The sequence below is a fragment of the Rhodamnia argentea genome, chromosome 1, assembly GCF_020921035.1.
Source record: "Rhodamnia argentea isolate NSW1041297 chromosome 1, ASM2092103v1, whole genome shotgun sequence".
Taxonomy (NCBI): Eukaryota; Viridiplantae; Streptophyta; class Magnoliopsida; order Myrtales; family Myrtaceae; genus Rhodamnia; species Rhodamnia argentea.
In genome coordinates this window covers 29,747,946-29,764,776 of record NC_063150.1, presented here as the reverse complement: position 1 = coordinate 29,764,776, position 16,831 = coordinate 29,747,946, and the positions used below count along the sequence as shown (strand labels likewise).

Here is a 16,831-nt window from a genome sequence, read left to right as displayed (position 1 = left end):
ACCTTTATGCTAGTCATGATGAGTCAGACGAAGAGATAGCAAATAAACAGAAGGCACAACTCCGGTCAGCTCTGCTCTGGCCTGGAGTCGGCAATGCTTCTTAATATACATGGGAGAGTTGTTGAAGATGTCTGTCTAGATGATGGTGAGTTCATAAATTGTACCTCTGCTGTGAGCTTCGCATCCGAACTGTTGTTGATACTGGAATTCTATGGCTTCAGGGCTCTCGATTCTCCACTGAACGCCTGCTCCGTACAAAAAATGGGAGGGGACTCCGATTTGGTTACAGCAAGTCTTTGTCACCCACTTATTTTGAACTTTTCCATATTAAACTTTCCTGAAAACAAGTTATGTCCAGCTGAATACGTTGATAAGTCTAGGTCATCTACTTGATGAGGCATGGCAACAAGTGCATCATTCATGGATGACGATTTGTTGACCCAGAACAGTGCCTCTGCATGATGTGCAGCATAAAATTGGCAAATCTGCAACTACTATGCATGTTTAGTGTAAAATTTTATGCAAAAAGAAAGAAGTTTTTTGAAATGGATTGCTGATCTTTTTTAGAGCATCATCCCATATTTATATTAATAGGAGAATCAATCACGTACAATAAGATCCCTAATAATGTGACAATCAAATCCCTCAAAATATGAAATCCCATTAACTAGCCTACTAATCATGGAATTTATGATATTCCATCAATTAGCCCACTAATTGTGGATATAACTCTAGAAAAAATATTATAACACCCCCCCTCAAGTGGGCGCATGGATGTTGCACATGCCCAACTTGGACACATGATAATCAAATACTCGTTTGCTCACTGCCTTAGTGAATATATCTGCGGTCCGTTCCGAGGATTGAACAAATGGAGTACAAAATTCTCCCGTATCAAGCTTTTCCTTGATGAAGTGTCGGTCAATTTCCACATGCTTAGTCCTATCATGCTGGACAGGATTATGTGAAATACTGATGGCGGATTTACTATCAGAGTAAATCATTAATGGCTTTTGAACTTGGAATCCTAGATCATCCAAAAGTTTCTGAACCCATAATAATTCACACATGCCCCGAGCCATAGAGCGGAATTCAACCTCTGCGCTTGATCTAGCAACAACGTCATGCTTTTTGCTTCGCCAAGTAACTAGGTTACCTCCAACATAAGAACAATAACCTGAAGTAGATCGCTCGTCATCCACACTACTAGCCCAGTCTGCATAAGTAAATACCTCAACCTTCAAATGACCATGGTTCCGAAACAATATACCTTTACCCGGTGTGCCTTTCAAGTAACGAAGAATTTGAGTCACAACATCCATATGAGTAGTATACGGATCATGCATGAATTGACTTACAAGACCGATCGTATAGGCAATATCGGGACGTGTATGAGAAAGATAGATGAGCTTTCCAACAAGTCTTTGATATCTTTCGCGATCTACCGGCTCCCCTATCTTGGCCCGAATCTTCGCGTTTGAATCAAGTGGTGTATCAATAGGTTTACATCCAAGCATTCCCTGCCGAGATAGAAGATCAAGTATGTACTTACGCCGACATAGGAAGATCCCATGTGAGGAGCAAACTACTTCAATTCCAAGAAAATATCCCAATTTTCCAAGATCTTTAATCTCAAATTCCTTCCCCAATGCATTCTTCAATCTAACGATTTCACTACTATCATTTCTAGTCACCACAATGTTATCCACATACACAATTAAGAAAGTTGAGAGAGAACCACTACGGCAAATGAACAAGGTGTGATCAGCATTGCTCTGGGTGTATCCTTGAGCTCGCATAGCTTTGTTGAACTTGCCAAACCAAGCCCGAGGTGATTATTTAAGCCCATATAGAGAACGTTTGAGATGACAAACCTTTCCAACAGTAGTGCTATCTACAAAACCTGGTGGAATGTTCATGTACACCTCCTCATCAAGTTCTCCGTGAAGAAATGCATTCTTCACGTCCAATTGTTGAAGGTCCCATCCATAACTTGCGACACATGATATAAGAATCCTTACTGTATTCATCTTTGCTACAAGGGCAAACGTTTCTTGATAATGAACACCTGCAGTTTGAGTGAATCCCCGAGCCACTAGTCGAGCCTTACACCTATCCACAGTTCCATCAGCATTTTGCTTTAGTGCATAAACCCATTTGCACCCCATTGTTTTCTTCCTAGGAGGGAGGGGCACGTAATTCCAAGTTTGATTTTTCTTCAAAGCCTCCATTTCCTCTAACATGGCATCTTTCCATTTTTTTTGTTGAATAGCAATTTGCCAAGTATTAGGAGTAGACAAAGAATCTAAAGAAGAAACGAATGACGAATATGTTGGAGAAAGAATAGAATAGGAAGTATATTCATCGATAGGATACCGAGGCTTACCAACACAAGACCGTTTACCTTTACGAAGAGCAATTGGAGTTGTTTCATCCTTAATATTGTTATCATCGATAGGACTAGGCTCCGGCGGTGTTGTATTGGATTCTGGTATTGCCTGTGAAGACTCACCAGGAGGATTACCGGGCATAGCAGCATGTTTATGAGAATAAACATGTGAATAATCTCTTTGAATAGGTGAGACCTCTTCTAGGGTTACACTTTGATTCACAATAGGCTCCTCTGTCTGCTTTGTTGATAATTGCACCGAGAGCTCGGGGAATGGTTCAATAAATGTCGAACTAGATATCTCGGAGAGTGGATTATCAAAAAAAGCTTCAAACTTATTAAAGATAACATCTTTGGAGACATAAAACATACGAGTGGATGGATGATGACACCTATAGCCTTTTTGGGAAGAGGAATAACCTAATTAAATGCACTTAAGACTCCTAAGAGACAATTTACTCTTCACCTGATGATTTCGAACAAAACAAACAGACCCAAAGATTTTTGGTGGGAGGATAAATGTATTTCCCAGTCAACACATAAATTGGGCTTTTATTTTGCGGAACCCTGGATGGCATACAATTATTTAAGTAGGCAGCTATAAGAACAGCTTCACTCTAGTAGGGTGGTGGGACATGCATTTGAAATAAAAGAGAACGTGCAACTTCAACAAGATGTCTATTCTTTCACTCTGCCACACCATTTTGTGCGGGGGTATCCACACAACTGGTTTGGTGGATAATACCATGCTCTTGTAAAAAAAAATTGAAAGGAAGAGGCACAATATTCTCTACCATTATCCGTTGAAAAAGCCTTAATGGTAGCATTAAATTGGGTTTGAATTATTTTGAAAAAGGTTTTGAAGGCCTCGAAAACATCACTTTTATGTCTAAGTAAAAAAACCCAAGTTGCTCTACTATAATCATCAATAAAGGTCACAAACCAATCATACCCAGTAATAGATTTAACAGGGGAAGGACCCCAAATATCAGAATGAACCAAATCAAATGAAATGAGACTTCTATTATTTGACTCTGGATAAATAGTTCTAGTCTGCTTAGAATAAGCACAAGTATCACGTAAAAACCGATGATCTTTAACTTGATTCTTTAAACTAGGAAAACATGAATAGAGAGTATGAAGTGGTGGATGCCCCAAACATCGATGCCATTGTCGCAGAGAAGAAATAGCAGCCGAATTGGAATCTGCGGTGCTAGCCTGGATAGGTGCTGCCGGTGATCCATCTAGCCAGCAAAGTTCATCACGTACACTACCACCGCCAATCTTCACCCCCGTCACCAAGTCCTAAAAGACACAATATGTAGGATAAAAGATTACTTTGCAATTGAGATCTTGAGTAAGACTACTAATTGAAAGTAATTGATTTGGAAATTTCGGAACATGAAGAACCGAAGATAATATCAAGGATGGAGTGCAAGAAATTGATCCCTTTCCCGATATAAGAGAAAAAGATCCATCGGTTATCCTAACTTCGTCTTGTCCGGAACATGGTTTATATGATTCAAACTAACTTGAACATCCTGTCATGTGATTAGAAGCTCCCGAATCTATGATCCAAGGGGATGAATAGGAAGATATACTTGAAAAAGGATGAATGGTAGAAGAAATGGCAGATGCACTAGATGCCACATGAGAGGAATTAAGACCCTTCAAATTAATCATATCCTTGATAATTTGCTGTATCTCCTCTTTGGTGACAAAATTCCCAATATCACTGGGACTTGCGGACTCGTAACTAGCTGGCCCAACCGCCTCGACTTCATGAGCTTGTGAACGACCCTTATTCACACCTTTGCCCTTGCCGATTCCCGGTGGTTTTCCATGAAGTTTCCAGCACTACTCTACGATATGATAAGGTGTACCACAATAATCACAGCGAATAGATGATTTATCTGTTGATTGTGGGATGTGAACTTGAGAGGATCTCAACGTGGAAGACATGATAAGAGTCGAACGGTCGGGAGCAGCGGGAGGAGTTATAGAATATAAGCGCTGCCGGTTATCTTCCTTATGGACCAAGGCATAGGCCTGTTGAAGGGTAGGAAGATGATCTTTTTGCAAAATGTTTTGACGCATGATATCAAATTCCGAATTCAAACCCATAAGAAATTGATATACACGTTTCTTATCTTCTTTTTGTTGAAGTCGACCAATGACATCCGCAGCAAGTCCCTCATAAGTGTCATCATAAATCTCCAGCTCCTAACACAAAGTACATAGTTCTGAAAAATAAACACTAATGGACATACCTCTCTGTCGAGGTTCCTAGATCTTCTTCATCAATTCATAAATCTGAACATCATTTCCTATCTTAGAATAGGTATCCTTAACCGATACCCAAATATCCCGTGCCGTCTGCATAAAAAACATATTGTTTACGAATACCATCAATCATATGATTAAAAAGAAATGCCTTTACAGAGGCATCTTCAACCAACCATCTCGAGAGGGCCGTCGGAGGAGTAGTAGGTCTTGGTTTCTCCCCCGTGAGAAAACCAGTACATTCTCTCGATGCAATACTGATCATCATAGATTGTGACCAAAGTAGGTAATTAAGGCCATCAAACCGAACCGAACCGGCGGGGAAGAGAATTTTTTCATATTTTCGCCCGGTTTTAGAGGTAAGAGAATCGATCTTATCACCAGAATTTTTCGACATCACTGCTAAATGCCAATAACTTGAGATGGAAGAAAAAAAAAGATTATGATCTGATTAGATCATAAAAGTGACCTCTATTTAGGCTGAGGTTAGGCCAAAAAATAAAAGAGAGTGAGACCAACTAAGAGAGTTGTAGGCTTCGGCAAAGAGATGTAGTGAAAGATGTGGTGATGGTGATGGTACAACAATGGAGAAGTTTAAGATGGGAACCAGAAAACTAGCTCTGATACCATGTAGAATTTTATGCAAAAAGAAAGAAGTTTTTTGGAATGGATTGATGATCTTTTCTAGAGCATCATCCCCTATTTATATTAATAGGAGAATCAATCATGCACAGTAAGATCCCTAACAACGTGACAATCAAATCCCTCAAAATATGAAATCCCATTAACTAGCCCCTAATCATGGAATTTATGATATTCCATCAATTAGCCCACTAATTGTGGATCTAACTCTAGAACATATTATAACATTTAGTTTTAAACACAATGGGCGAGTCATTCCACAACAACTACAAGCACGCGTCCGTTGATTTCCTGTTCCTCAGATTAAGAAATGAACACCAACCTTCATGTAGTGGTGCAATGACCGGGGACTAAATCCATTTAGGCCAAGTCTTGAAATGGAATTTCAAGTAATATGATCTGACCATGTTTGTTTTCTGTAATAGCTATCTGACGCCTTCTCATAATTAATAAATTCCCTCACTAGGTTTCACTTGAGGAAGGTTCAAACATGCCTGGTCCAATGGCCTTTGGGTTCGATTATTTGATTTTGCACTTCACCTAACTCAATGAAATGTAAGTCACAACAACTAGACCACGGGGGTTTGCAAATTTATGTTAATTTTTCCTACCTACAAAACCTCAGTGAGTCCTTTTAGTGAAGTAACCTGGACCAGTTGAAGCTATTTGAAAGGAAATACGCAGGAACTTCATCGCTTTGCGTGGTGTCTTTTTGAATTTTCCCGGCTCTGAGCTTCCATGCAACTGGAGCAAGGAGAAATAATACCAATGGAGGGAATAGTCGAGACTTATGACATTGAGTTACGGTGAGAACCGAACCTAATCGAGTCACTTTGACAATCTTGAGTACTCCTTTGGGGTCGAGACCAGGTCGTTAGGATTAGTTCTGTTTTATCTGCTGGCTCTCCTTGGTATGTCATCCACAAATTTTCCTCCGAACCTTGATACGTCTCAAAATTTGTTCCGTGCAATAGCCATAAGGTCCGTTGGAAATGGTCAAATTAAGAGCATAGCAAGTGCCGCATTCGTGTCTCTGCATTTACCCGCTATATCCATACATGGTTTATAACATTGATTGCTTCTGGAAATAGATCTATGCTATATCTTACTCGGCATTTTGACTTTGTCCTACTGAGATGCATACACACTTATAAACTGTATTTATGTGCGACCACATTCTTGGGAAATAATTTCCAGCCCAGTTACGAGTTACGACTGTAGATGGAAAATGACTACAGGAAAGATTTTTCTTTTGGCGTTACTAATGAAAACGACAAGTTATCTGCAGAATTTAGTACGTCGGTGATAAAGTGAGAAATGTCAGCTGCTGTAATTTATCAAACTTGAACTCTTGAAAGAGAGAGAAGGGTAACAGTCTTTTATTCGAATCGGTCATACAAGAGTACATAGTTTAATTATGTGTATAGCAACCACTTATGGAAACAAGGTTAATCTTGTAAGTCATGATTCAATCACTCCGTGTAACTTATGTTGGTCGTAGATTCTTTTAGTTGTTGTCGTACCAAAACTGTGCCTGGAGGTAGTCAACAACCTTCTTGTCCACTTGGAAGGCCTTGGTGAGCACATCAGCAGAAATGGGTGGCTTCGCTCCGAAGACGGCATTAGCAATGGTAATGACTCCCGGGTTCTGGCTGCTTAGACCGGCAAAGGCCAGAGCATAGGTGTTTCCGATATTCAACTGAAAGTGAATGAGACCAATAGGGAACACAAACACGTCGCCCTTGTACAAGACTTTGGTGAAGAGGGTGTTGTTTAATTGGTTGGATGTGACGAAGCCAACAAGTAGCGTACCCTCCACCACGACCAGAACCTCGGTGCCGCGGGGGTGAGTGTGGGGAGGATTTAGGCCGCCAGGAGCAAAGTCGATGCGAGCCATGGATATTCCAAGAGTGTTGAGTCCCGGAAATTGGTCGACAAAAGCTGGTGTGACTTTTGATCCGAGCGGATTCGATGTGTTTCCAGGATTCCTGAACCCCATAAAGAGGAAATCATCAGCCGTGGCTTGTTTTGGGTCCTTGCAGAACTTTCCATTCACAAATACTGCATAAGAAAAAGAATTGGCGTTATAGTTTGGACATCATAAGGCAGAATTGAAAGACATGAACAGTGCAAGAATGGAGGACCAACCTCCGGAGTTGAGGTCATTGGTGGCCACGCATATGTCCTGAAGAGGACTCGGGTCATAAGCGAAAGCAGCGGCAGCTGCCAAAGCCAATATGAGAAAGCTAACTGGAAGAAACTTCATTGTGTTTGTGGATAGGATTTAGGGCCTTGATCTCAAGCTCTAATCCTTGCTCAGACTAGTATTGCTGAGGGAGGAGTGAGGAGTTGCATGGCAACATGATCTCTCTTTATAGATGAAAATGTTTGACCCGGTGTACAGTTTGTTCAGCAAGTTTCCCTGCAGATTACCAAGTCTTCAGAGGTTTTATCTATTTTCCCCTTCTCAAGTCCAATGATGTATTACTCTATAACAACTAGGACGACTTGGCGATCCATTTGATTTGGTCTCCTCGTGCCTGAAGAATGCACATCACCTAATATGGAAATGGTCTTTGATGAAGTTTCCATCCTTGTACCTTTTCTTCATTTCTTTGACAACTTTTTTGCACATCTCAAAGAAGGTTACCAAGTAAAGAGCATTTCTTGTGCGAGGTCTAATGTCCGAAAATGATTTTGAGTAATCTAGATTTCAGAAGAACGCTTTCCATAGGCATCTTCATCTCGACGGATCATGGAGGCAGTTGTATGATGGACTCCTAAATATGCTTGCTCAGCCATCCGGTCCAAGGAGGAAACCCGTAAAGGGCACTAAAAAATGTCAACTTAGGCTCAATCTTAATTCTATCCCAAACTTCTTTTAATATATAAAAAAAAAATCAACTTCAGGTCAAGTTTTAATTCTGCTTTAAAGTTTATTTTTGTCTAAACAAATCCTCCAATTATAGGTCTAGTCCTAATTCTACCCCCAACTTCCTCTTATAAAAAAAAAAAAACAATTTTAACTCTATTCCAAGATCCGCCCCAAAGCCTTTTTTTGTCTATAGAAGACACAAACTTTGTATTTAGCCTCAAATCTGTCTCCTTAACCATATATCCAGAAATTATCATTAGTTGTTTGAAGTGGCATTTCCATGTCTATAATAAATCCACATCAACAAGGTAAAATGAAAAATTATCTCCAGAACGCAACCATTATTTGATATGAAATCAAGGAGTTTTTTTTTTTTTCAAAAAAAGTCACAAACTTTTAATCTAGTGTCAAATCGCCATTAGTTATTTGACCTGATATTTCCATGTCAATGGAAAATCAATGTTAGCAAGGCGACATGGAAATCGTCTCCAATATGAAACCGTTCTTTGATGTGAAAATTAGAGACAGCTAAGGACCATTTTTTGACGGAGGGCTAATGGGTGCAGATATAGGAGTAAAGTTAAAGTAGGTGATATTTTTTTGCCTAAAAATTGAAATTCAGGGCAGATTTGAGATTGGACCTAAAATTGGGATTTTTTTTTTATAGAAAATGTATAGGGCATAATTAGGACTGGACCTAAAGTTGGGTCTTTTTTTAGATAAAAAATGTTTAGGGAGGAATATGGAATTGACCTAAAGTTGTTGCTTTTTCAGGGAGTTAGGCCACCAAAGAAGTGGTGCCGTGGCTAGTAATGCCCCTAGACAATTGTTCAGAGAGCTCACTCGGCTAGTTTGGAAGAGGCATCACCTGACCTGTGGAGTGGAGTTTGATTTGTATGGGAACAGGCAAGGAGATGATTTCTGAAGTCAGTACGCAGCTCGTGGATTTGGCTGCTAGGAAGAGGGTGACCATGATGATGCCCTTAGCCAGAATTGCTAAAAGGGTTGGCATGGCGGCAGTTGGTAGAATTGATGAGGTGGACAATGTAGAGGTTATGACCATGGGATGAGCCGTGGGATTGAAGTTATGATTAGGTGACCGTGGCCATTGGCGGCAGGGGTCCAGGGGAAGCTCAAGTTGGATGTAGATATTCCCACATTTATGGATTGGCTCACTAGTGAATACATGGACATCCCCGAGAATCGGGAGGTGGAATTGGTGAGGTATAAATTTGTTGTAATATTTGTTCTAGAGTTAGATCCATAATTAGTGGGCTGATTGATGAAATATCATAAATTCCATGATTAGTGGGCTAGTTAATGAGATTTCATATTTTGAGGGATTTGATCGTCACATTGTTAGGGATCTTATTGTACGTGATTGATTCCTCTAAAAACATAAAAATGGGATGATGCTCTAAGAAAAAGATTATCAATCCTTTCCAAGAACTTCTTTGTTTTTGCGTAAAATTCTTCATGGTATCAGAGCTAGTTTCCTGGTTCCCACCTTAAACCACCTTCTCCGTTGTTGTATCATCACTATCACCACATCTTTTGTCACGACCCGAACCCCGCGAGCCGTCGACATCCCACTTGGCCACGATTGTGTACAGTTCTCCAGGATCCAAAGGCCAACAAATACAATACTTGCGGTTGCAGAAACAATTCCCCGTACAGAAACCAATTAACATCACAATGACTTGGGACGGTAAAACAAACTTATGTACATATTTACATAACTGCTACAAACTCATCAAACCTAGGGCTTCATGGGCCACCGTACAAGCCCATGACCACCTATAACAAAAAGATACATGGTCGAAGCCCGCTACACAACCAAAATACAACACTCTACAAAAACCGAGAGGCCAACTATCCTAAGCCTCGTCCTCTCTATCCGGTACTATATCATCTCTCACCTCCAACTCATCCTCGTCAAGCTCGGGTGGCTGTTCCGCATCCGATGGCTCTACAACCTCCCCATCTTTTCCTGGTACCATGACCTCGGGGAATACCGAACCTTTGAGGCGGATCATTCATGCTTGCGGCGGAGGGTCCGAAATAAACAACGAGCCCACGACGGGGTGAGATAAAATCTCAGTAGGAAAGCCCCTAACCCTAAGTTAGGGCTCTAGTGCCTCTAGACACACTTTTAGTGAACAATTTCCAACAATCCTTCTTTCTTACCCAAAAATTCCACAATTAAAATCCAAAAAAATTCTATTCTTTCTCCAAAAATTCCCACACCTTCTCAAATATTCTACGTTACTCCCGTTTCGGCATTCCATGCCCCATACCGACAATAAAATATTCCACGTGCTCAGGGGCCCACGTTTAACGCATCGGGCCATAATATAAATATCCACGTTACTCCGAAAATTCCACGTTACTCCACCGACATCATACAAGTTCACAACATTGAGCCTCGGACCTTTATAGAACACGGCTCTATATATATACTAGGGTCTCGGACACAAAGGAATACGACCCAAAAATCTCGGTCTCGGACACATAGGAACACGATCGGATTAAGTCTCGGACAATTAGTTGAACACGACTCACTTTGGTCTCGGACGACTAAATTGAACACGACTTTCATACCTTCTCGGTCTCGAGACAATCGACGAACACGGCTCGCTTTGGCCTCGAGCGACTTGATTGAATACGACCCTCATATTTTCTCGGTCTCAGACAATTAGACGAATACGGCTCACTTTGGCCTCTGACGATTTGATTGAATACGACATTCATATTTTCTGAGAATAGATCGGGACCACGTGATTCGCTCACGTTAGAGAATTAATAAATCGGGACCACCCGATTAATTCACGCTAATCCATAGATTAATCCAGACCACACGATCAATCTATGCTACCACAGAATTCAATCTACGCCATACGACCATATTTATGCTAACGTAGTAATAAATAATTAATGTACGATTAAAATTATACTAACGTGCAATTAATACGCACCATACAATTTAATTATACCAACGTGGGAATTTATCGGGGCCGGACAATTTAAATATTCTAACGTGCAATTAATTCACTACTATAGTACTAAACTATAATAATACCACATTTAATTAATTCCATGGCATAACAACATATTGTCACATAAAAGTAACTATAGTTAAAATATAATCTAACCATGGTTCAAAAATTAACTAGCGTTAATAACTAACCTAACCATGGTTAAATAATTGCATAAAGTAACTAAAGTTAGGCATAAAGTAACTAGAGTTAGCAAAAGTAACCATGGTCCAACTTTGACCATACACATATCCTCTTGAATTCACTATTCACTTCAAGAACATGATTTCTCTCTCCTCAAATCTTCATTCTCGGCCACGGCATAAAAATGGCTAAAAACAACCAAATTTTCACCCAAATCTACCAAATCTCAAGTCCATTAGCACTCTAGGTACCTAATATAAGGTTAGGGACCAACTTACCACAATTTTAGTAAGTTTTCTGGCAAGAAAATGGGAGAAATCTCAATTCCAATCCGGCGGCTCCGGCGACTCCCTTTGCTTGGCTAAAAACCCACAAAATCTGGCGGTTCCCGGTAGTTCCCGGCGGTGGCCGTGCTCCGGTGATTCAAGGCGACACCGGGGAAGCTTGGAAAATTTTTGGTGAGAGAGAGAGACAATAATGGTGGTTCGGCCAACGGCTAGAGAGAGAGAGAGAGTAGTGAGAAAGTGCTCTTGCAAATTTTATGAAGAAGAAGGCCCAAAAAAAATTATTAATAAGGGTTAGGATATTTTTGGGGTCTTCAAACTCAAGAAGGGCAAAAAGGTAATTTCCCTCTATGTTGACTAGTCAATTCGGCCAAGGGGGTGATTTGACCAAAATGCCCTTCGGTCCAAGTGAAAAGTTGGGTATCCTCCAAGGGTAAATGGGTCTTTTCCCATTTCTAGTCCAAATTTTATTTTTCCCGAACCCTTTGGGGCGAACCATGAAGAAATCGTATCTTGGATGACGAAACCTCCAAAATTTTCTTATTGAAACCCCCGAAGGTCCGATGTCAAATCCTGAAGCTCGATTCGCGATCAATCTCGATCAATTGAAATTTCAACGTATCTCAAACTAACGGGCGGCCTTTAGGAGTTACGCGTATCGACCCGTGATTAATATCACGTTTAAGAATTTTTCGAGCCATGGCGACTTTGGTTATCATTCAATTGCGAGGGTCAATCACTAGTCCCGATGGACACGATCGTTAGAAAATAATTTAGGGATGTTCGGAACCCATACGAGGTCAAACAGAATCACCCGTGATCCACGCGTAGGGTATTATCCAAATCGTTCCTTAATCATTCTAGGATCGGCCTATATTGGTCCAGAATATTCCCTCGACAATTTTCATGGCCAAAGAGTCAATCCAGGATCAAGTTCTTAGGTCCACGTACTTGATTTTCCTAACTAGCCATTCCCATTTGGTTAGTCTGCTCGAGAGGGATCAATTTCGAGTGAGATTCGACTGAAATACATCAATGAGACCTTTCATTTATTCAAAGTTTCGAAAGTGGGTCAGAATTCGGGATGTGACATCTTTCATCACATCTCTTTGCCGAAGCCCGCAACTCTCTTAGTTAATATCACTCTCTTTTATTGTTTTGGCCTAACCTCGGCTTAAATAGAGGTCACTTTTTATGATCTAATCATATCATAATATATTTTTTTCTTCCATCTCGAGTTATTGTCATTTAGTAGTGATGTCAGAAAATTCTGGTGATAAGGTCGATTCTCTTACTTCTGAAACCGGGCGGAAATATGAAAAAATTCTCTTCCCCGCCGGTTCGGTTCAATTTGATGGCCTTAATTACCTACTTTGGTCACAATCTATGATGATCGGTATTGCATCGGGAGAATGTACTGGTTTTCTCACGGGGGAGAAACCAAGACCTACTACTCCTCCGATGGCCCTCTCAAGATGGTTGGCTGAAGATGCCTTTATAAAGGCATTTCTTTTGAATCATATGACTGATGGTATTTGTAAACAATATGTTTTTATGTAGATAGCGTGGGATATTTGGGTATCGGTTAAGGATACCTATTCTGAGATAGGAAATGATGTTCAGATTTATGAATTGATGAAGAAGATCCAGGAACTTCAATAGGGAGGTATGTCCGTTAGTGTTTATTTTTCAGAGCTACGTACTTTGCGTCGGGAGCCGAAGGTTTATGATGACACATATGAGGGACTTGCTGTGGATGTCGTTGTTCGACTTCAACAAAAAGAAGATAAGAAACGTGTATATCAATTTCTTATGGGTTTGAATCCGGAATTTGATATCGTGCGTCAAAACATTTTGCAAAAAGATCCTCTTCCTACCCTTCGGTAGGCCTATGCCTTGGTCCATAAGGAAGACAAATGGCAACGCTTATATTCTATGACTCCTACTCCCGCTCCCGACCGTTCGGCTCTTATCATGTCTCTCACGTTGAGATCCTCTCAAGTTCATATCCCACTATCAATAGATAAGTCATCTTTTCCCTATCATTATTGTGGTAAACCTTATCATATCAAAAAGCGATCTTGGAAACTTCATGGAAAACAACTAGGAATCGGTAAGGGCAAAGGCGTGAATAAGGGTTGTTCACAAGCTCATGAAGTCGAGGTGGTTAGGCTAGTAAGTTCCGAGTCCGCAAGTCCTAGTGATATTGGGAATTTTGTCACCAAAGAGGAGATGCAGCAAATTATTAGGGATATGATTAATCTGAAGGATCCTAATTCCTCTCATGTGGCATCTAGTGCATCTGCCATTTCTTCTACCACTCATCCTTTTTCGTGTATATCTTCCCATTCTTCTCCTTGGATCATAAATTCGGGAGCTTCTGATGTGACATTCTGAAATTCCCATCCTTTTTGAGATGTATGAATGAGGAATGATCTATCGATGTATTTCGATTATATATCACTCGTGTCCGATCAATCATGAGTTAACCGACCAAAAAGGGAAAGGTAACGCGTGACAAGGTACGTGGACCTAGGAAACTCAAATAAGAATTGGCATTTTGACCATAAGGATTGCGGAGGGGATATTTAGAGCCAAGAAAGGGCGATCTAAAGACGATTATGGAATTCATTGCTAGTATTGTACGATTGATACGCGAGTGATTCCGCTTAACCAATGTATAATTTGCGAGCTTTTCCTAAATCGATTTCTGATGATCGAAAACTATAGACTAGTGATAAACCCTCGCAATTACATGACAACCAAAATGGCCATGACTAGAGTATGCCTAAGAGTGATCAAAATCACTGAGTTGATACGCGTAACGTTGCTATAAAAGCCGCCCGTCGGTTTGAAACAAACCGAAATTACAATTGGTAGAAAATGAATCGGGAAATAAAATCTCAAAATTTGGACAAAGGAATTGAACAATTCAAATTTTGGTTTTGGATTAGACGTCACCTCATTGAAAGCAACCTGTGGTGGAAAAATCAAATTTTCAATCGACGGAAGTAAAATGACCGTTTTGCCCCTAGAGTATTAATTTTATTTAAAGTACAAGGAAGGGCAATATGGTCTTTTGGAATACATCTCAGCTGAAATTACCAGAAAATTAGGGTTAATAATGGCTGAAGTAATTTATGTGGTGGAGGATTTACTTGCTAAGTGTCAAATGGGGGTGGTGTGTGATTGACTAATACTTTTTTGAAGCCAATAATTCAAGAAATTAAGGGATAATAACAAAGAAAAAAGCTGCTTCAGCTAAAGAACCTCCCGTAAGCCTCCCTTCCCCTCCAATTACGGCTTCTTCTTCTTCTCCTTGCGATTGCAGACAAACCAGAAACTGCCTCAGCTAAACCAGTTTCTGATCACTCCTTCCATCGGTCACTGCTCACTCCCCGGCGAACCACTAACCACAAGCCGACTACCCCTGAAAGGTCAATCTCTTGCCAACCTTCTCCAACCAGAAGCACCTCATTTGGTCACCGGAACAGTTATGGCTGGCCAAAAGAAAATCGGTCGACGGTTTTGGAGTCATTTGAGGGTAAGTGGCATAACTTCTTCATTTTAGCTCCGTTTGGCATGAAATTTTCGGTTATGGCTCAAGGACTGATAGGACTAGTTCTGGATGATTTAAGACTACTATGTTATGTTGGAAAAAATTAGGGTTATATAGCTGAATTGGAGCTCATTACTGCAGTAGTTTTCTGGCCGGTTGATGCTTACCGATTTCTGAACTATTGGAGGTCCCAAATTGAAGTAAATTGCTTCCAAATTTTTAGTAGACCTCATTAACATGTAGAATGAGGGTTTGGAAAATGTAATTAGTGAAGATTGAGTGATTAGAATGGTTAAATGGATTGAAATTGGCAGATTAATGCAAAATCGGGAATGCCTTGTTTCTGAACAGGAGAAACCGAATTGTTTTAGGGCCAAATTGAAGTCTTTTGGTCTTGAATTTAATTGTGGGATGTCTTAAGATAGTGATTAAGGGGCTTAAGTACACCCCAAGTGCCACAAGTTGTGTACGGCGCTCACTTTAGTGCCAAAACTTTCAAATCGATCACTTTAGTGCTAAGTTCTTGTAACTTCGATCACTTTAGTGCCAAAACTTTCAAAACGATCACTTTAGTGCTAATTTTTTGTAACTTCGATCACTTAAGTGCCAACTTCTTTTAAAAACGATCACTTTAATGTCAAATTCACCGAGCCATGTCATCTCAAATATTAATAAAAAATACCACGTGTCGAATTTTCGACAAGCCACGTTAGCTCTGGCACTAAAGTGAACGTTTTTAAAAGAAGTTGACACTTAAGTGATCGAAGTTACAAAAACTTAGCACTAAAGTGATCGATTTGAAAGTTTTGGCACTAAAGTGAGCGCCGTACACAACTTATGGCACTTGGGGTGTACTTAAGCCGTGATTATGGCGTGGTTAAAAATTGGGCGCAAATGGAGTTCGATTTGATTAAGTTTTGGATTGATTTCTATAGGCGCGACTTGAGTTGTTGCTGGCCGGTTAGAGGAAGAGGGAATCCATTGGCTTGGGCACTTGGAACAATAATTGTGAGTAATTCTTACCCTTCCTAGAACATAGATATGTTCATGGATGTAATAATTGTTGGAATGTAATACAGTGTGATGGGATTTGTGACTGGAATTACTGGATTAGTTATGTATTGTTTGGGCCAATGAGGTGGCATAAGGGACCTAAGGTGTAGAATGCGTAGGTTCCATGAATAATTAAGCCTGAGGAGTTTTTACGTGGGCTAATGTATTGAAATTGAAATGTAATGCCTAAGGCATGTTTACGCGGGCGAATGAGAGTGAAATTGATATGATGCCCGAGCCGTTCTTACGCAGGGGACTTGATTTTGTTATTGAAATTCGTGTGATGCTAGTGCGACTACTTAGGTCTTTATTTTGATAAATTGTTATATTTGAATGCCATACATGCCGAGTTCTCCGAATTGCGTGAGGTTACTAAAGTTGAATTTTCTGCTCTGCCATGCTATTACATTTCCTTATTTTATTTTGTCTTTGAACTGGTGGTCTAGTTAGGGTTAGGATTTACTCGCCGAGATGTCAATCTCACCCCTTTGTGGGACCCTCCTTTTTAGAACCCCGACATTGAAGATGGTTCTAGTCAGATTAGGCGACCCAAAGGAGAAGATGGTA

The 16,831-nt window shown here is 40.3% G+C and overlaps 1 protein-coding gene across 1 annotated transcript; it reads right to left on the bottom strand.

The window, feature by feature from the left end:
• Window positions 1-6,688: 6,688 nt before the first annotated feature.
• Window positions 6,689-7,624, bottom strand: LOC115729885 (germin-like protein subfamily 1 member 7). Its single transcript, XM_030660509.2, has 2 exons — window positions 7,463-7,624; window positions 6,689-7,375 (listed from the first exon to the last, which is right to left on the bottom strand). Exons 1-2 carry the CDS (start codon window positions 7,578-7,580, stop codon window positions 6,822-6,824), a joined length of 672 nt encoding a protein of 223 aa, XP_030516369.1. The 5' UTR covers window positions 7,581-7,624; the 3' UTR covers window positions 6,689-6,821.
• Between the last annotated feature and the right edge of the window lie 9,207 nt (window positions 7,625-16,831).